The sequence below is a fragment of the Melopsittacus undulatus genome, chromosome 22, assembly GCF_012275295.1.
Source record: "Melopsittacus undulatus isolate bMelUnd1 chromosome 22, bMelUnd1.mat.Z, whole genome shotgun sequence".
NCBI classification, from domain to species: Eukaryota; Metazoa; Chordata; class Aves; order Psittaciformes; family Psittaculidae; genus Melopsittacus; species Melopsittacus undulatus.
In genome coordinates this window covers 1107122-1127403 of record NC_047548.1, presented here as the reverse complement: position 1 = coordinate 1127403, position 20282 = coordinate 1107122, and the positions used below count along the sequence as shown (strand labels likewise).

At 61.4% G+C, this 20282-nt stretch overlaps 4 protein-coding genes across 5 annotated transcripts; 2 read left to right on the top strand and 2 right to left on the bottom strand.

Annotated features, from left to right (window-relative positions):
* Positions 1-221: 221 nt before the first annotated feature.
* On the top strand, positions 222-876 carry PTPN18 (protein tyrosine phosphatase non-receptor type 18). The gene is made up of 3 exons (XM_034071776.1): positions 222-371; positions 622-687; positions 769-876. The coding sequence occupies exons 1-3, from the start codon at positions 242-244 to the stop codon at positions 852-854; spliced, it is 282 nt and encodes a 93-aa protein (XP_033927667.1). The 5' UTR covers positions 222-241; the 3' UTR covers positions 855-876.
* On the bottom strand, positions 855-3979 carry IMP4 (IMP U3 small nucleolar ribonucleoprotein 4). Of its 2 annotated transcripts, XM_034071748.1 has the most exons (9): positions 3849-3979; positions 3627-3735; positions 3390-3473; positions 3144-3253; positions 2903-3035; positions 2382-2536; positions 1816-1910; positions 1650-1720; positions 855-1044 (listed from the first exon to the last, which is right to left on the bottom strand). In XM_034071748.1, the coding sequence occupies exons 1-9, from the start codon at positions 3849-3851 to the stop codon at positions 920-922; spliced, it is 885 nt and encodes a 294-aa protein (XP_033927639.1). In that variant the 5' UTR covers positions 3852-3979; the 3' UTR covers positions 855-919. The 2 variants fall into 2 exon arrangements, with proteins under 2 accessions (XP_033927639.1, XP_033927638.1); XM_034071747.1 differs by lacking the exon at positions 3849-3979 and having other exon boundaries at positions 3627-3842.
* Positions 3980-4470: 491 nt separating this feature from the next.
* On the top strand, positions 4471-6257 carry CCDC115 (coiled-coil domain containing 115). Its single transcript, XM_034071764.1, has 6 exons — positions 4471-4590; positions 4695-4798; positions 5216-5301; positions 5385-5513; positions 5629-5751; positions 6036-6257. Exons 1-6 carry the CDS (start codon positions 4486-4488, stop codon positions 6089-6091), a joined length of 603 nt encoding a protein of 200 aa, XP_033927655.1. The 5' UTR covers positions 4471-4485; the 3' UTR covers positions 6092-6257.
* Positions 6258-6513: 256 nt separating this feature from the next.
* On the bottom strand, positions 6514-18580 carry LOC101873097 (ubiquitin-like modifier-activating enzyme 1). The gene is given in 26 exon segments (XM_034071712.1): positions 6514-6771; positions 7217-7317; positions 7402-7503; positions 7880-8071; positions 8455-8547; positions 8634-8722; positions 9186-9375; positions 9929-10003; positions 10375-10570; positions 11246-11310; positions 11460-11656; positions 12111-12276; positions 12817-12972; positions 13170-13250; positions 13552-13662; positions 13774-13929; positions 14592-14738; positions 14819-14863; positions 14865-14917; positions 15528-15660; positions 15832-15922; positions 16342-16448; positions 17001-17135; positions 17282-17450; positions 17768-17826; positions 18470-18580. Coding segments are annotated over 26 exon segments (3156 nt in total). The 3' UTR covers positions 6514-6635.
* Between the last annotated feature and the right edge of the window lie 1702 nt (positions 18581-20282).

Genomic DNA, 20282 nt, shown 5'->3' with positions numbered 1-20282 from the left:
GCCTGCGGGCCCCACACTTCCTCTTGCAGGAAAGGGGAAGTGCGAGGGGAACCCGGGGCATCCGGGGGGGAAAGCAAAGAGCTCGGGACCCCCTGACCCCCCCCCCCCCCCCACATCAGGTAAGTCCAAACCCCATGGGGGGGGGGGGGGTCACGGGATCCCTTGATCCAGCTCCTTCCTCCCATCTCATCCTCCTTCCCCCCCCCCCATAGGAGCACGTTGGACCCCCCCCTTTTCCTCAATGGACGTCACCTACGCGGTGGTCAACAAGGCGCGAAAAGGGGGCGTGGCCGCAGGGAGAGACTCCGCCCCCTTGGGACGAGGCTCCGCCTCCCCCCTCGGCAGCCCTGTGCACCGCCCCTCCCCAGCCTGTGAGTGTTGGGTGGGGGGGGCGAGGAGTGGTGGGGGGGACAATATAGCACCCATATGACCCCTCTCTTTTCTCTATAGGTGTAACTATAGACCCCTTTCCCACCCTATAGGGACTATAGGACCTCTCCTTTCCCCCATAGATGGGGGCCCCTTCCGCACCCTATAGCACCCAAATTGTGCACCCACAGAAGCCATAGGGCACCCATAGTACCCCTATCACCCTGACCTCCATCTCCCCCCACCCCCCAGCTTCCAGTGATGTCACCTATGAGGTCGTGACCCCCCCAGACGACCCCAGCAGCCCCCCCCACCTCGGTGAGTACTGGGGGGGCCGGGCTGGGGGGGGTTTACCCCATTTGACCCCACGTGACCCCTTTCCCATCACCCATCCCATAGGATTCAACAACCGCATCCGGAAGCCCAAAGGCCCCCGGGAGCCTCCGGCCGAGTGGGCGGGGCCTGGCCCCTCCCCTCCACATTAATCACGATTAAACCGGTTTAATATCACAATATCAAAACGTTTTTGGGGGGGGGGTTAAGGTGGGGGTCAGGGTGCAGGGGGGGGTGCCCCCAGCAGGTGCCGCTTGTGCGCGGTGGCCGTGTACGGGTGCCAGCGCCACTCCACGTCCGCGGCATCGCCTTGGTCCAGGGTCCCCAAGCGGATGAGGTAGGCTGGGGGGGGGGGAGAATAGGGGTTGGTTGGGGTCATTTGGGACACATTGGGGTCAATGGGGCTGGTTGGAGTCACTGGGACATACTGGGGGCAATGGGAAGAGGTTGGAGTCACTGGGGTCAATAGTGGCTGGTTGGGGTCATTGGGGACACATTGGGGTCAATGGGGCTGGTTGGAGTCACTGGGACATACTGGGGGCAATGGGAAGAGGTTGGAGTCACTGGGGTCAATAGTGGCTGGTTGGTCATTGGGGACACATTGGGGTCAATGGGGCTGGTTGGAGTCACTGGGACATACTGGGGGCAATGGGAAGAGGTTGGAGTCACTGGGGTCAATAGTGGCTGGTTGGGGTCATTGGGGACACATTGGGGTCAATGGGGCTGGTTGGAGTCACTGGGACATACTGGGGGCAATGGGAAGAGGTTGGAGTCACTGGGGTCAATAGTGGCTGGTTGGGGTCATTGGGGACACATGGGGGTCAATGGGGCTGGTTGGAGTCACTGGGACATACTGGGGGCAATGGGAAGAGGTTGGAGTCACTGGGGTCAATAGTGGCTGGTTGGGGTCATTGGGGACACATTGGGGTCACACAGGGGTCACTCACGCCGAAGCTGGAACCGGGGTCCCACCTCCTCCAGCTCCACTTTGCGTCCCTGGCGCCGGTAAACGTGGTTCCTGTGGGGGGGGGGGGGGGCGGTTGGGGGGGGATGAGGGGGTGGAGCCCCCCCTCCCCCTCCATGTGACCCCTCCCCTCCTCCCCCCGCACCCACCGGACCAGGATGACGTCATCCTCGTTGGCGAATGTCACCACCCGGCGCGTGTCCGGACGGGGCACAGGGAAGAGGTGCTTGAGGATGGTCCCGATCTGGGATGGGGGGACACAGTGATAGGACCCCCCCTCCCCCCCCTAAAATGGCCCTATGGGACCGGATCCCCATTGCTCACCCCCCCATCTGGTCCCATTGTAACTTCCTGCTCTCCACATCCCAATCGACCCCCATCCCCTTCCATCTCCATTGCCCCCATCATCCTCAGTGTCCTTCCCCATAACCCCCCTCCTCCCATTGCCTCCCCGTCCCCACTGTTCCCCCCCTCCCCATTGTCCCCCTCCCATCACAACTGGCCCCCCCATGTTCCCTCTGTCCCAACTGCACCCACATCCCCATTACCCCCCATTTTCCTCCATCCCCACTGTCCCCCCATCATCCTCCCTGCCCCCCCCATGTCCTCCACAACCCCATTGCCCCCCAAACATCTCCATTATCCTCTCCATCCCCATTGCCCCCCATCTCTCACTCACATCCCCATTTCCCCCCCCCATCTCCCCGGTCCTCACCCGGCGCCCCAGGGCCGAATCGAGGCGCAGCAGCAGCAGGTGGGGGGCAGCCAGCGGGGCCCCCCCGAGCCCCCCCACCTCCTGCCTCAGCACGGCCCCACTCAGCGTGAAATGGGCCGTGGGGCCGTGGGGGAGGTGGCAGAGGCAGAGCCCGTCTGGGGGAGGGGCCTTGTCAGGACACGCCCCCTCTCAACGAGGCCCTGCCCCCACATGCAACTCACCCATCACAAACCCCACCCCTTTCCATTAGCATTAAGCTCCGCCCCTCAATACCCTCATTGCAATCAACCCCCATAATCCCTTTATTAGCATAAACCCCGCCCCTTCCAATAAACCCGAGCAGCAACAAACCCCTTCATTAACAAGCCCCGCCCCTTCCCATAGCCCCTCCCCTTAGCATCAAACCCCGCCCCTTTTTATCGCTATAGAACCCTGCTTTCTCCCATAAGCTCTGCCTATAGCATCAAGCCCCTCCCCCTAGCCCGTAGCCCCTCCCACTAGCCCTTAGCCCCGCCCCTCACCGGGCCTGCCGCGGGTCTCGTGCAGCACCACGAGGTCGGTGACCCCGGCGCCCCTGCACGCGGCCACGAGGGCGCCGAGCTCCGCGTGACCTCGGTTCATGCGGCGCGCGCCGGGGATCAGCAGGCACAGCTCCTGCGCAGGGGGGCGTGGTCAGGGCAGGACACGCCCCCTCCGCCCATATATGGTCATCAAACCACGCCCTCCGCGATTCGAGGCGTGGCCACCCGAAACCCCGCCCACCTTGGCAAAGATGCGCAGGCGGACGCTGGGGTCACGTGATGTCGTCACCATCACCTTAGGGGGCTCCAGCCCCGCCCACCGGTACTCGTCGTCATAGTTACCGGAGATGTCTGAGGAAAGGGGGGAGGGGCTTAGCGGAGCCACGCCCCCTCTCCCCGCCCACCCCCATTTTGGGGGGGGGCATTAAGCTCCGTTTTGGGGTGATTTAAGGGGGATTTGGGTAAATTTAGGGGTGCTCGCACTCACCGCCCACCCCCGGCGCCTCCAACTCGAGCTCCTTCTGCAGCTCCAAGGCCTCACGCCGCAGCTCCGTGGGCAGCAGCCGGTTCTCTGCAATGGAAACGGGGCTCAGACAAGACCCAACCACCCCCAGCCTCACAAGGACCCTCCCAACACCTCATTTACCACCCCGAGACCCCCCAAACCCTTCCTTGTACCCCAAAAACCCCGTTTTTCACCCCAAAACCCCCTTTTGGACCGCACCATCCAGCGCCTGCCGCAGCCGCTCCTTCTTGTCCCGCTGCCGCCGCAGCCGCTCCTCCTCCGCCCGGCGCTGCAGGTACTCCCGGCGCTCCCGGGCCTGGCGGCGGAGCTGGGCACGGACGGGAAGGGAAACCCCATAGGGGGACATTGGGGTCCCCATTGTCCCCTATGGGGCATGGAAGGGGGGGGCACAAGGACCCTGCAACCCCCTCCGCTCCTCACCATGGTGCGGTTCTCCCCACGCCGTCACGTCCCAACAGAGGCAGCGCTGATTGGTCACGGTTCGAGGGGCCAATGAGAGCGCTCGGTGCTGCGGTGACGCAAGGTGGAAGGGGAGGGCAAAAGGCAACGCGATGCCCTGAAGAAAGATGGCGGCTGCAGGAAGGGCGCTGAGCCCCGTCCCCCGCGGCGCTGATTGGTTGAAGTGGAAGAGAGGGCGGCTCCTATTGGCGGAGAGTGTTGTGGGGGGCGGGGTGAGAGAGCGGCGGAGACAAGCCCCGCCTCCTGCGGCGCTGATTGGTTAAAGGGGAAGAGAGGGCGGCTGCTATTGGAGAAGGCAGTTGCCATGATTGAGGCCGCAGAGGCAGTGATGGAGCCAAGCTCCGCCTCCTGCTTCGCTGATTGGTTCAACGCGTGCTGAGGGTGGCTTCTATTGGAGGAGACAATTGCCATGCGTGAGGCGTTGATGCTCCGCCTCCCTGCGCACTCCGATTGGCTCAAAGGGTACGAGGTCTGCTCCTATTGGCTGAGGCTGGGGGGGGGGGCGAGACAGCGGCGTACCCAAACCCCGCCTCCCAGCGCTGATTGGCCGAAGGGGCGTCGGGGGCGGCTCCTATTGGCTGAATCAGCAGCAGCGGCGATGGCGGGGCTGGGAGCGGAGCTGGACGAGGCGGCGCTGGCGCTGATGGAGGCGCTGGAGACGCTGCAGCAGCGGCGGCAGCTCCTGGAGCGGCTCCTGCGGGAGGTGATGGGGGGGCATGTGGGGCAGCCCCATAGGGACACGTGTGGGGCAGGGGCTGCCCCATAGGGACCCCATGGGGTGACCCCGTGCCCCTGCGGTGCCCCCAGGGGTGGCTCTCGCTGTCCCAAGCCCGGTACTGCCTGGGCTGCCACCGGGTCTCGGCCCTGCAGTATGGGGCCACTATGGTGCCAAGGGTGCGGGTGCTGGTCAGGTAAGGGGGGGATATGGGGGGTCAATGGGGAGTATATGGGGGGCAATGGGTGGCGATATGGGAGGACATTGGGGATAATGGGGAAATAATGGGGGCACAATGGGGGGCACATTAGGGGAGCAGTGGGGGGGATAATGGGGGGACATGGGGGTCACATTGGGGGGGACAGTGGGGGGGATATGGGGGGATAATGGGCACATTGGGGGGATATGGGGGGCAGTGGGGGAGGATATTGGGGACAATGGGGGGGATAAGGGTGGGGAGATGGGGGGCACATTGGGGGGGATATGGGGGGGAATGGCAGGGACATTGGGACAGATATGGACAGACATTGGGAGCAATGGGGGGGATATGTGGGGACATTGGAATATGGGGGGTGAATGGGGATGTTGGTGACCTCCATCCCCCCCCCCCCAGGCAGGAACCAGGGGGCCCCCCCCGCTTTGAGGAGGTGCCGGGGACTTGGGAGGACCCCGAGGACACCCAGGAGGGGGGGGGCAATGGTAAGAATGGGCTTGGGGGGGAGGGAGGGGGGTGCTCAGTCACGTGGTGTCACCCCCATTTGTGTCCTCCCCTCCTCCACCAGGGCTGCGCCAGCGCCGGGGACCCTCAGAGAAAGGGGGGGCCCCTCCGCGCCCCCCCCCGGACCCTTTGACCTGGTTCGGGGTCCTGGTGCCCCCCACATTGCGGAGAGCACAGAGCTCCTTCAGCCAAGGTGAGGGGACCCCAAACGTGGGGGGATCTCAAAGGGATCCCTGCCCCATAAGTGGGGGCCTCAAAGGGGTCCCTGCCCCACACGTGGGGGTCTCAATGGGTGTCCCCCCCCCCAGGGGTGACGCTGGCGCTGGAGGTGGCAGCGCTGCAGAGCGAGGTGATGGAGGCGGCCGCTCGGTACCGGGCTCTGCTGCGGGGGCAGCGGCGCCCTCGTGTGGACACGGAGGGGAACGGCGAAGGTGAGGATGGGAAACAAGGGGCTGGGGGGGCACTGGGGGGCAGGGGGGACACCGAGACCCATGGGTGACAATGAGACCTATAGGTGACATTGTGACCTATAGTGACACTGAGCCCCATAGGTGATGCTGTGACCTATAGGTGACAACAAGCCCCATAAGAGACATTGTGACCTATAGTGACACTAAGCGCCATAGGTGATGCTGTGACCTAGAGGTGACAACGAGCCCCATAGGTGGCACTGTGACCTATAGGTGATGCTGAGCCCCCCATGTCTCTCCCACAGATGACCTGGAGCTGCACGAGGACCCTGTGGGTACCATGGAGCCGATCTGTGGGTGACAGTGACGTCACCCGTCACAACAGTGATGTCACCCCTCGCAACCCATCACAAAGAGTGATATCACTGTTTACAACAGTGACGTCACCACAACAGTGACATCACTGCTCACACAGTGACATCATCACTTGTGTCACCATGCCCCTAATAAAGACAATGGAAGCCACAGGTTTTGTGCCACCTGTCTCCCTCTTGGCACCACTATGACGTCACTGTGACATCACTCGGGGGCCATATTGCTGCCCCCATGACATCACTACAACATCGCTTTGGAGCCATCTCAATGCCCCTATGACATCACCTTGCACCCTCCCCCCCCCCATCCAATGGCAGCCACCCCACTTTGCCAATCTCTATGTTTATTGGTCAGGTCCCCCCCTTACCCCACCCCCAAGCCCCGCCCCCCAAGACAACAACCACGTGGTGGGGGGCAGGGGATGTGTGTGAACAGAGAACCAGGGCTTAAAGGGAGAGGGTGGGGCCACAGGGGGGCGGGGCTTAGAGGAGGGGGCGTGTCCATCGGAGGCCCCGCCCTGGGGGCGTGGCTTAGCGGATGCTGTACCGCACGTAGGGCACCTCGATGTCGGCTTCGGTGTCGTCGTTGCAGCAGAGCTCGAAGACCAAGGCCTTGACATGGCGGCCGAGCCTCTTCTTGGAGACCCGCGCCACGATCTCCGTCATCCTGGGGGGTGGGGGGAGGCACTTGGGGGGCTGGACCCCATAGAGGAGGTGCCTCCATAGGGATATGGGGTGGGAGCAGCCCCGTGTGGGATCAACCTATGGGGGGGTGCCCTAGAGGGATATGGTGGCTATGGGGGGAGGCAGCAGCACTTGGGGGGCTTGACCCATAGAGGATGACACCCTATAGGATGTCAGCCATGTGCTCTATGGGACTGTGTCCTATGGCGCTGTGTTCTATAAGCCCATATTCTATGGGGTGTGTTCTATGGGTTGACGTTCTATGTGGCTATGTTCTACAGGGCCATGTTCTACGAGGCTATGGCGCCATGGGGCGACCCCAGCTCACGCTGACCCCCAGCCCTCAACCCCTATGGGGCTGCCCCCCCAATCCGATCCCCATTGAACCCCCATCCCCTCCCACCCCATGGGTGCCCCCCATGGCCTACGGTTGGTCGTGGCGCTCGCGCAGCTTGGCTGGGGGCATGAAGAAGGAGTAGAGCATGGAGACCCCCTGTGACAGCATCGTGATCTCCAAGCGATGCTCCCGCTGTGGGGCACAAAGCAGAGGGCCCCATGAGTGCCCCATATCACCCCACAGCGCCCCACAAGCGGCCCCAGGAGCTCCCAGTACCTTGAAGTAGGCGAGGAACTGGCGCAGGGTCATCTCCTGCCCATCGGGCTGCAGCCCCTGCACCTCGAAGCGGTCCCAAAGCGTCCACTCCACCTCATAGTACTGGGGGAGACCCATGGAGAGGGGTCAGACCCATAGAGAAGGGCGAGACCCATAGAGAGGAGCTGGGACCCATAGAGAGGGGCTTGGACCCATGGCTGAGGGGCAACAGGGACCCAGGGTAAGCAGCTGGGGGTTGCCAGGGCCATGGGGTGACTTGGGCCAGCCCCAAATCTCCCAGCCCCATAGCTTCAGCCCCACAGCTCCCTACCCCAAATCTCCCAGCCCCATAGCTCCATTCCCCACATCCCCAGCCCCACCCCCAAACCCCCAGCCCCACACCCCGCAGCCCCACATCCCCAGCCCCAAACACCCACCCCGACACCCCCCTGGCTCCATTCCCAGCCCCACATCCCCAGCCCCACGGCTCCATCCCCACCTTGTTGCGGGGGCAGGCGATGGGCTCGGAGAAGCCCAGGAAGGGCAGGGCCAGGTTGAGGAACCCGTTCTTGTAGGAGCTGAGCCTGCGGTGCCCCTGCACCACCTTGAGCAGCTCCAGGCAGCCCAGACCCACAACCGCTGCCGTCGTCGTGGCGATGGCCGGGATGATCTTGCCCGCGATCAGCTTGCTCTGCCCCACAGAGACACCAGCTGCAGGCACCGCCGTGGGCACCCGCGGGGCCTAGGGGAACCTAAGGGGGTGCTGTGGGGATCTATGGGGATGCTATGGGGACCTATGGGGATCTACAAGGATACTATGGGTACCTATGGGTCTGCTATTGGGACCTATGGGCACCTATGGGGATGCTATGGGGACATATAGGGATGCTATGGGCACCTATGGGTACCCACAGGAGCACCCCATAGCACCTGTAAGAACACCCACAGCACCCATAGGAAGACCCATAGCTCCCACTGGAGCACCCATAGGAACACCCCCAGCACCCACTGGGCCACCCATAGGAGCACCCACAGCACCCATAGGAGCACCCATGGGCCCCCCCCAGCACCCACCTTGTGGCGGTCGGCCGGGGGGATGTCATAGTTCTCAGCTCGCAGGTTGGAAGCAGCGACAATGAAATCCATGTGGAAGTTGGTGTCATCGTCCTGGGGGGGGGACGACACAGCACCCATGGGTGCTCGGGGGGAGGGGAGGGCAGCACCCATGGGTGCTGGGGGGGGGCAGCACCCACCTTCTCGAAGTCAATGGGGTACATGCGGAACCCACGCAGCTCCTCGGGGCTGGGCAGCGATGCCTTCAGCTCCTCCAGGCGCCCATCATCTGGGGGGGGGCACCCATGGGACCCCCCCACAGGCACCCCATAAGCCCCCCCAGCATCCATAGGTACCCCATAACGCCCCATCAGCAGCCATGGGTACCCCATAACCCCTTTGTCATCACTTATGGGTACCCCAATCCCCTCCATCAGCACCCACAGGTACCCTAATCCCCCCCAGCACCCATAGGCACTCCATAACCATTCCATCAACACCCATAGACACCCCATAACCATTCCATCACCACCCATAGACACCCCATAACCCCCATCAGCACCCCATAATTGTTCCATCAGCACCCATAAGCACCCCATAACCCCCATCAGCACCCCATAACCATTCCATCAGCACCCGTAAGCACCCCATAACCCCCACCAGCACTCCGTAACTGTTCCATCACCACCCACAGGCTCCCCATAACCCCCCCCATCACCCACAGCTGCACCCCCAGGCCCCACCGCCCGTACCCATGGCGGTGGCCGCGCTCTGCAGCTCCTGGTCGGACACGTGGATGCGGACACCAGCCTTGGGGGTGAACGGGGGCACCCGCACGTGGCGCACGAGCTCAGCCACGGCCGCGCGGTCCCGGGAGCCCTCCAGCCCATAGCTCTGGGCAAAGAGGTTGGCGGCTGCCAGCACATAGTCCAGGTGCAGGGGCTGTGGGAAACACGGGGGGGTCAATGGGGGTACCCATGGGGGGCAATGGGGACACACATGGGGGTCAATGGGGGTACTCATGGGGAGCAATGGGGACACACATGGGGGGCAATGGGGGTACTCATGGGGAGCAATGGGGGCACACATGGGGGGCAATAGGGGGGCACACGTGGGGGGCAATGGGGGTACTCATGGGGAGCAATGGGGGCACACATGGGAGTACCCATGGGGGTCAATGGGGGTACTCATGGGGGTTAATGAGGTACTCATGGGTGTTAATGGGGAACACCCATGGGTGTTAACAAGGGGAGAAGGGGGACCCAAGGAGGGGTGATGGGATGGTAGCCAAGGGTGATGGACACCAAGGAGGGGTGATGGGATGGTGCTCAGTGGTGACGGATGGTACCCAAGGGTGATGGGATGGTACCCAAGGGGGATGGGAGGGCACCCAAGGGGGATGGGAGGGCACCCAAGGGGGATGGGAGGGCACCCAATGGTGATGGGATGGTGCTCAATGGTGATGGATGGCACCCAAGGGTGCTGCTGCACTCACGTTGTCGGGGTCAAAGACCAATGGGTGGGGGCAGCGCTTGGGTCCCGACCAGAAGAGGGTCCCCGAGTTTGTTGTCTGTGGGGGGAGACACAATGAGGACGCCCACTGCACCTCCATGGGTCCAACTGCACCCCTATGGATCCTATAGCATCCCAATCACCCCAGTGCACCCCTATGGGTCCCACTGCACCCCTGTGGGTCCTATAGCATCCCAATCCCCCCAGTGACTCCCAATGCACCCCTATGGGTCCCACTGTACCCTTATGGGTCACAATGCACCCCTATGGGGCCCAATGCACCCTTATGGGTTCTATAGCATCACAATCCCCCCAATGCACCCCTATGGGTCCTAATGCACCCTTATGGGTCCTATAGCATCACAATCCCCCCAGTGCCCTGCTATGGGTCCCAATGCCCCCACTCTGGGTCCCGCAGCCCCCCGGGACCTGTTCCGGGGGGAAGTTGTGCAGCAGCTGCCGGATGTTGTTGCTGTACTGGCGGTGCCAGTGCCGGCAGGCCCAGGCCACACAGTCGGGCCAGTCCCGGGGCCGCTCCGTCACCAGGCTCCGCTCCACTGCCTCCAGCACCTCCAGCGGCTGCGTCCCTGCCAGGCGCAGCGTCCGCTCCAGGAACCGTGGGTCCCTATGGGACAGGGGGGTCACTGGGGGGGACAAAGAGGGGGAATGGGGAGGGGAATAGGACAGGGAACAGAACAGGGAAATGGATAGCAAAGGGAACAGGAAATAGGGAAGGGAACAGGGAAAGAAATAGAGAGCGGAATAGGGAAGAGAATAGGGAAGGGGATAGGGAAGGGGATTGGGAAGGGGATTGGGAAGGGGATTGGGAAGGGGATTGGGAAGGGGATTGGGAAGGGGATACACAAGACAAAAGCAAAGGGATTAGGGAAGGCAATAAAGAAAGCAACAGGAAAAGAAACAGGGAAAGGAATAGGGAATGGGATAAGGAAAGGAACAAGAAAAAGAATAGGGAAGGAAATAGGGAAAGGAACAGTGAAAGAAATAGGAAAACGAATAAAGAAGAGGGAAAAGAAGAAGGAAAACAATAGGGAAAGGAACAGGGAAAGCAATACAGAAGTGAATAAAGAAGAGAAAAGGGAAAGAAATAGAGAAAGGAATACAGAAAAGAGTAGGAAAGAAATAGGGAAACAAATAGGGAAAAAATAGGGAAAGGAAGAGGGAAGGGAATAGGGAAGGCAACAAAAAGAATGGAAGGTGTGGGGGGGAGGAAGGAGAGTGCATGGGAGGGGGGAGATGGATGCAGGGGATGGGAGGGATGCGCCATGGGGGGGTCACCCACATCAGGTACTGGTTGACGTTCTCTGCTGGCTGCTTGAAGAGGCCCTCGAACTCATCCCGTGCCCACTGGGAACAATGGGGGGGGGGGGGTCAGGGTGGGCACCCCCCATAGAGCACCCTATGGAAGGGACCCAGCCATCTCCACCCCCCTATAGGACGCACTCAAACCACCATAGCCCAACCAGAGCCCCTATGGGGCAATGGGGGGGGGGTACCTGCAGCGTGTGCTCGATGGCGTTGGGGAAGTTCTTGAGGGTGCAGATGGGGATGGCCTTCTCGGGGGGGTCCTGGCTGGAGCTGTAGGACTCGCTCAGGAAGGGGATCACCACCTGCACGTTCCCCTTTGTGCCCAACGTGCCTGACTCCAGCAGTGGCTTCCGGTAGTACACACAGCGCCGGTCCATATAGAGCCCTAGAGACACCCCGTGGCCATAGGGGGGAATAGGGCATCCCTGAGGAGGCCCAGAGCATCCCTAAGGGGCCCTACAGCTTCCCTATAGCACACCTAGGGGTACCTGTCACCTGCCTGGGTTCCCTATAGCACTCCCAGGGGTTCTTAGAGCATCCCTAGGGGTGTCTATAGAATCCCTGAGGGGCCCTATAGCATCCTTGCTGCCCCCCCCAGGTGGTCCCCACAGCTTCACTATAACACCCCTGATGTTACCTATAGGCCGACCCCCCTGGAGAACCCAAATGATGCCCCCCAACACCCCAAGGACCCCCAATAGCACCCCAAGGACCCCCAATAGAACCCCGAGGACCCCCAATAGCAGCCCAAGGACCCTTAATAGCAGCCCAAGGACCCTCAATAGCAGCCCAAGGACCCCCCCCCCCCAGAGCACCCATGGGCTCCGGTGGGTGCTCACGGGCATCGACGTTGTCGAGGGCGTTGGCGACACCATCGAGGCCCTCGAAGAAGTCGTCGTCGTAGACGCGCTCGGTCTCGGGGCCGACGCGCTCGGGGCGGCTCGTGATGCGCAGCGAAGGGTTCATGGCCCGCACGGCCGCCGCCGCCCGCTCCGACTTCAGCTTCTGTGGGGGGGGGGGCATGGAATGTCGGGACATGGCCCCCAGTTTGGGATAACCCCCCCCCAGGGCCTGTCCAAACTCCAGTGAATGTCATGAGAACTTGAAGGTTGACGTTGGCCAACTTGAAGCAATTCAATGTTGCCAATGGGCAACTTGAACAAAGTCAGCATTGATGATGGGCAACTTGAACCAAGCCAAATGTTGACGATGACCAACTGGAAGCAACTCAATGTTGACCGCGTCCAACTTGAACCAAGACACGCTGACATTGGCCAACATGAACCAACCCAAACATTGATGATGTCCAACTGGAACCAACCCAAACATTGACAATGGTCAGCATGAACCAACTCAAAAGTTGCCATTGGCCAACTTGAACCAACTCAAACATCGACAACGCCCAACTCAAACCAACCTGAATGTTGACGGTGGCCAACTCAAACCAAATGGGACATGGACATTGGCCAATTCCAACGCTCACAATGACCAACCAAACGCTGACATCTTCATGGTGGCCCCCCATAAACCCCCCCCAACCCTTACCGTGACATCCCAAGGCCGGAAGAGGAACTGGCGGTTGAGGTTGGACTTCTCAATGGTGTCCATGTCGGTGACAGTGATGGAGCCCTCGGGGCCACAGCCCAGCCCCATCATGGCAAAGTTCTTCAGCAGCTCACAACCGATGGCTCCTGCACCCACCTGAGCACAGGGGACACGTGGGGACATGTGGGAACACAGCCCAAGGTGGCCCATGAGCACTTGGGGACCCATGGATGGGGATGAGGGACATTTGTGGCTGAAGAGGGACACTTGGGGATGCTCTGAGGACCCACAGGGACATGTGGGGAGTCCTGGGGACACACAGGGACCCATGGGGACAGGGAGGGGACACTGACCACAAAGTACTTCTGGGCTCCCAGCTTGGCCTGCAGGTCGGCCCCGAACACCGCGATCTGCCCGTCGTAGCGGCTGTTGCGCTGGGGACAACCCAAGGTGTCACCAGGATGGGTCCCTCTGCCATGGGGACACCACCCAGGACCACAAAGCCACCCTCTGGGGGGCAGCCGCCAAGCTATGGGTGCCCCCAAGGTGATGGCCAAGCTATGGGTGCTCAAGGAGTAACGTCCACCCATTGAGGTAGCCACATAACCAACCCCATGGGTGCCCTATGAACAACACCTACCCCAAAGAGATGCCCATAAGCAGGATGCTCACCCCATACACTGACCACCCCCCTGAGCACCCTCTTGAGGGTGCCCCCCACCCATGGGTGCTCACCGGGCGACACTGCTCTTCAGTCAGAACCGTCTCTTTGTTCTCCTCAGGCAGACATTCCAGGGCATCAAAGTAGAGCCATTGGGTGATGGGGGTGAACTTCCCGGACACCGCCTGCACCACAGAGCCCCATCAGGAGACCCCCATGGCCACGGAGGGCACCCACACATGCAATGGGACCACCACCCCCATGATGGCTAAGGAGAGGAGCCGGGGGGCCGGTACCTTCATGACCTCCTGTGCTGCCAAGCCCCCGATGAAGGCGTTGAGCGGGGCCAGGTCTCCGGTGGCCTGGAAAGCCAATTCCTGCAGGAGCTTCTCATCCAGTTCCACTCCTGGGGCCAGGGCCCGGGTCAAGGCCACCATCTCGGCTGCGTCGCCCTAAGGCGGGGGGGGGACACACACTCAGTGCTGGGGACCAGCAGGGGGGACCCCATGGTGACAGCACGGGATGGGATGGGGAGGTGGTGGGGAAGGAGATGCTGGGGTGTGCGTGCGGTCCATGGTGGTGGCAATGGCTCAATGGTCCCACCGTGGCCCAGCACATCCCGTTATCCCACATCCCATGCACCCCAACATCTCCAAAGTCCCGCCACATCGCAACAACTCCCCGTATCCCAACTTCTCCAGAGTTCCACCATGTCCCAATGACTCCCTATGCCTCATCCCAACATCTTCAGTGTTCCACCACATCCCAACAACACCCACACCCCACTGTATCCAAACACCTCCAGTGTCCCATCGTATCCCATCTCCATCCATACCCCCCACATCCCAACCCCATCCACACCCCCCACATCTCCATCCACACCCCCCCATCCCATTTCCATCCATACCCCCCATCCCAACCCCACCCACACCCCCCACATCCCATCTCCATCCACACCCCCCACATCCTATCTCTATCCATACCCCCCTAACCCCATCCACACCCCCCCCATCCCAACCCCATCCACACCCCCCACATCCCAACCCCATCCACACCCTCCACATCCCATCTCCATCCACATCCCCACCTCCAAACCCTATCCACCCCCCCCAACCTGGTGCCGTGGCCGTGGCGCGTGCCCGCGCTGGGCTATGAAGCGGTGCAGGCCCTGCCAGCCCCAGTGCAGCATCGGGGGCCTCTCGGCCTTGGCAAAGTCGGTGACCATCAGCTCCGGTTCCACCAGCGACTCCCGCAGCCGCTTCTGCCATGGGGAAGGGGGGGGGCAATGGTCAGCACCCATTGCCCCCCCCATTGCCCCCCCTTAACCCCCGTGGCACTCACGAAGCGGATGTGTTTGGGCATCTTGACCTGGGTGACAATGCCCCCCCCTCACGTAGTCCCCGAACTCGCTCGTGTCCCCGATGCTGAAGGTGTAGGGCCCTGTGGGGAGGGGCTGTCACCAGGGAACCCCCCGACAGGGACCCTATAGAAGGGCTTCAGGTCTCTATAGCCCCTATAGAAGGGCCCCAAGTCTCCATAGTCACCCATAGAAGGACTCCCAATATCTACAGCCCCTACAGGGGAGCCTCAGCTCTCCATAGGCCCCTATAGAAAGACTCCAGGTCTCCAGAAGCCCCGTTAGAAAAGACCCAAAAACACCCCCATAAAGAGACCCAAACCTCCAGAATCCCCTATATAAAGGCCCCAAGCATCCATAACCCCACTCTACAGAAAGCCCCCAAGTGACCATATCTTACAGACCCCTACGAACTACCACAGACACCCAAACATCCCCTCATAGGCCGCCTTTAGACTGCTATAGACCCCTACAGACCACCATAGACCCCATATATCTCTTCCTAGAGCCCTATAGACCCCCACGGACCCCAGATATCTCCTAAACCCCTACAAACCCCTATAGACCTCCATACACCCCATATATTTTTTCCTAGATCCCTATAGACTGCCATAGAACCCATATATCTCCTCCTAGACCCCCATAGACCCCATATATCTCCTCCTAGACTCCTATAGACACCCTAGCGCTCACCGAGGACGCGGATCTCAACAGGGCCGCAGGAGTTGAGCTGCTCCATCCCTTCCACCTCGGTGAAGGTGACGAAGTCGCCGGTCTCGAAGCCATGCCGGGCCTCATCCAGACACGTCACCTCCCCTGGGCATCCCTTGTGTGTGTGTGGGGGGGTACAGACATCAGTGGGTGCTGAGCACCCCCCTCCCAGCATCGTTATAGGGGTATCCCTTTGTGGGGGGGTGTTACAGACATCAATGGATGGCTGAGCACCCCAATCCCAGCATCGCTATAGGGATCCCTGATGGGGGGGGGGGGGGGGTACCTTGGTCACCATGGAAACCATGGCGCTGAGGGGCTGCTCGCCGTTGGTGTCTGTCACCACCATGTCGTCCCCAAAGTCACAGAAGAGCTGGCTGGGGGGGGAGGGGGGGGAAGAGAGGTCAGGGAGAAGGGATGGGGGGGACCCTGAAAGGGACCCAAGAGAAGCCCCAAAGGGACCCAAGGGGATGGGGGGACCCCAAAAGAGACTCAAGAAAACCCCAAAAGGGGACCCAAAAGAAAGAGGGAGACCCCAAAAGGGACCCAAGGGGAACAGGGGAGCCCCAAAAGGGACCCAAGAGAACCCCAGAGGGACCCAAGAGAACCCCAAAGGGGACCAAAGAGAACCCCAAAAGGGACCCAAGGGGAGCAGGGGAGCCCCAAAAGGAACCCAGGAGCCACCCAAAAGTGACCCAAGGGGACCCCAAAAGGGATGGGGGACCCCAAAGAGGATGAGAAACCCCCCAAAAGGGCCTCGGGGGGGGGGGGCAGGAACACCCCAAGTGGGGCTCACCCAAAGAGCCCACGGGTATCGGCCACCACCAGTTTGATGCCGTGGCTGTGGCAGAAGTCCCCGACCCAAAGCTGCTCCTCCAGGGTTGAGTTGGTCAAAACCACGACCTATGGAGAGCCCCATGGCTGTGGGTCCGGCCCCATGGCAGGGAACACACAAATAGAAGAGACCACTGGGGGGGTGAATCAGAGGTTATGGGTACAGGCGGCCATGGAGGTACAGGCGGATGCACAACCGTGGTGATGGACAGGAAAAGAGATGGGGAGAGCTTAAACAGGGGGTTCAGGCGATACAGGAAGCTTTGGACACCTGGGTGGTACAGTCAGACATAGCAACACAACAGTACATGGGGACAGTCAGACGCGCGCAACAGGGGAGCACATGGACACATAAAAGTACAGGTAACTGTAGGATACAGGCAGTGAGAGATGGGTACAGGGAGGTGGGGGGGGGGGTACAAGGAGCCAAAGTGAGGCACAGGAGCTGTAGGGGGTACAGGTGCTCAAGGAGGGGGTACAGGCAGCCAAAGGTGGGGAGCACAAGCAGGTGTAGGGAACAGAGACAGCAAAAGGGGGGAGATAGGGAGGTGTAGGGGGTACAGGCACTCAAGGGGTGGGTACAGGCAGCCAAAGGGGGGGTACCAGCAGCCATGGGGGTACCTGGAAGGGCGCAAGCAGCTCCTGGCTCAGGGGCTCACGGCTGCTGCTCACGGCCACGTAGGAGTTGAGCTCCGCCAAGCGCGGCAGTGTCGCCTCCGCCCGGTTCTGCCCCACATCCTCCTCCCGCAGGTAGAACTGGGGGGGACACACACAAAGAGGGGGTCAGAACCCAACAACATATATACTGGGGGGGTGACAACAACCTTTAACCCCCCCCATCTACGCACAACCCTCCACCCCATTCATGGGGTTCAATGGCCCCATAGAGGCCCACAGCTCACCTGGGAGGCCAGGTCAGGCCATGCCGCGGGGTGGGGGTCGTGGAGGGTGACGGATTTGACCCCCCCCAGCACCAGGTTTTTGGCCACTTCCACCCCGAGGCCCCTGAGCCCTGAGACCAGGACATTGGACGTCTGCATCCGCTTCATGGCCTCGTGGCCCAGCACGTACCTGGGGGGGGCACAGAGAAATGAGGGGTCAGGGCACCCCCCCCCAAACCCTCATAGGGACCCCCAAAGGGACACTGTAAGGGTTGGAAGGAGCTGGGAGAAGCGGTATCCCTAGGTATGGCTTCAATATCCCAGCCCCCCAACCAGGATACAAAGGGCCCCAAATTCATAGGGTGCTCCCCATAGGAAAGCTCAAGAGCAGCCTAAATCCATAGGGATACCCCCAGAGACCTATGGAACCCCCTCCAAATCCATAGGGATATCCTCAAGTACCTATGGAACCCCTTCCAATACCCATAGGGCCCCCCCACTACTCACAGCTGGCGGGAGTAGAGCCCCTCATCGATCTCGGCTTCGCCCCCATTCTTCGCCATGCCCTGCGGGGGATAAGGTGACAATGGCATCAGATGGGGGGCAATGGGATCAGATGGGGGACAACGGGATCAGATGGGGGGCACAAGGTGACAATGGCATCAGATGGGGGGGACAATGACATCAGATGGGGAGGAAGGTGACAATGGCATCAGATGGGGTGCAATGGGATCAGATGGGGGGGCACAAGGTGACAATGGCATCAGATGGGGGTCAATGGGATCAAATGGGGGGCACAAGGTGACAATGGCATCAGATGGGGGGGACAATGGCATCAAATGGGGAGCAAGGTGACAATGGCATCAGATGGGGGTCAATGGGATCAGATGGGGGGACACCCATTGGGGGACATGGTGGGGGGGGTGCTGAGAGGGGTCACATGGGTGCCCATGGGTGCAATGGGCTGGAGTACATCCCATGATGGGGGGGTGCTGTGACACCATGGGAAGCTGTGGGAGGTGACAATGGGGGGGACAGACACATTGGGGAACCCCGGTTGATGCCTCCCTCAATGGGGCTCTGAGCACTGCAGGGGGGTGACAGCAGAGAACACCCCCCTGATGAGTGAGCCCCATAGTTACAATGGGGAGCGCCCATCAGGACACCCCTATAGGTGTCTATAGGCAGCCATATGGGGGGGGCACTCACGTTGGTGGGGGTGGCGCTGGAGGAGAGGCTGGGGACAGGGGCACGGCTGGAGCCCGACGGTGGCTCAGACCCGGAGATGCGGCGCTTCTTGGACAGCGGGGGGCTGGACATCTGTGGGAGAGGGGCACCAGAGCACCTGTGGGGCACCTGTATCCATAGGGACACCCACACGCACCTATGGAGCCCCTATGGAGCCCCCATGGAGCCCCTATATCCATAGGGACACCCCCATGCCCCTATGGAGCACCTATATCTACAGGGACACCCACATGCACCTATGGAGCACCCATAGAGCCCCTAGATCCATAGGGACACCCACAAGCCCCTATGGAGCACCCATGGAGCCCCTGTAGAGCACCTATATCCATAGGGACACCCGCAAGCCCCTATGGAGCCCCTATGGGGCACCTATATCCATAGGGACACCCACACGCACCTATGGAGCACCCATGGAGCATCTATTGAGCCCCTGTATCCATAGGGACACCCACAAACCCCTATGGAGCCCCTATATCCATAGGGACACCTGCAAGCCCCTGTGGAGCCCCTATAGGGCACCTATGGAGCCCCTATGGCCATAGGAACATCCCCACAAGCACCTATGGATGCCCCCATATTCATAGAGGCACTCACAAGCACTTATGGATCACCTATATCCATAGGAACACACAAATGCACCTATGGAGCTCCTATATCCATAAGGGCACCCCCAAGCACCTATGGATACCCTATATCCATACAGACACCCACAAACACTTATAAATTACCTATATCCATAGGGGCACCCACAAGCACCTATGGATGCCCTATATCTGTAAGAACACCTACAAGCACCTATGAATCACCTACACCCGTAGGAACACCCAGAAGCACCGATGGACCCCCCCCCCACCCATAGGGACCCCCATAAGTACCTATGGACCCCCCCATACCAATAGGGACCCCCAAAAGCACCTACAGACCCCCCTATATCCATAGGGACACCACTCTGGGAGGGGTGGGGGGGGGCACAGGGGGTGACTCAACCACCCCCCAAATCTTAACATGGGGGGTTCATTCCCAGCAGTTCCCATTAACGAGGCTCCCATTCAGACGTCCCCATTACCGATAATGGGGGGGGTGGAAGGGGTGTCCGATTCCCATTCCCATTCACCGCAATGAGCCCCCCACCACCGGGGGACGGGGGTGAGTTGATCCCATTGACCGCCGCCCGGTTCCCGTTACCGGGATCCCCTTCCCAACCCCCCCACCTCACCTCAGGCCTCCCACAGGCGGCTCCGTACCACCCGAGGCCCGGTTCTCATTAACGGGTGTCCCCCCCCCCCAAGATAACCTAAACCCCTCCCCCCCATCCCCTCCCCCCAACCGGCCCCCCCCCCCTCCCCGTTCCCGGGGTCCCCCCCCCCCCCCCGCACCAATGATGTTGTCCAGGCCCCGCCGCCGGGTCCCGCCCGCTCCGCTCGGCTCCTCCGCGACAAGATGGCGGCGGCGGCGGCTGCCCCCCACCGCCTCCTCCCTCCTCACCCTTCGCCCCGCCCACCGACCTTTCCTATTGGTCCGCGGCTCCCGGCGCCGCGCTTCTATTGGTTGCTTGCCTCCCAACACCGCCCGCCTTCCACCCCGCAACAGGGAGGGATGAGGAAGGAAAGGGGGGGGGGGGGGTGCGCCCTGGATGGCCACGCCCCCTTCCTCCTGCCGGGACCCGGATGGAGGAGGCCACGCCCACCCGCGCGCACGCGGGGTGACGGGGGCGGGGCCTCGTGACACAGCACCGCGCGCAGGGGGGGTTTATAGGGTTCCATAGGAGCCTATA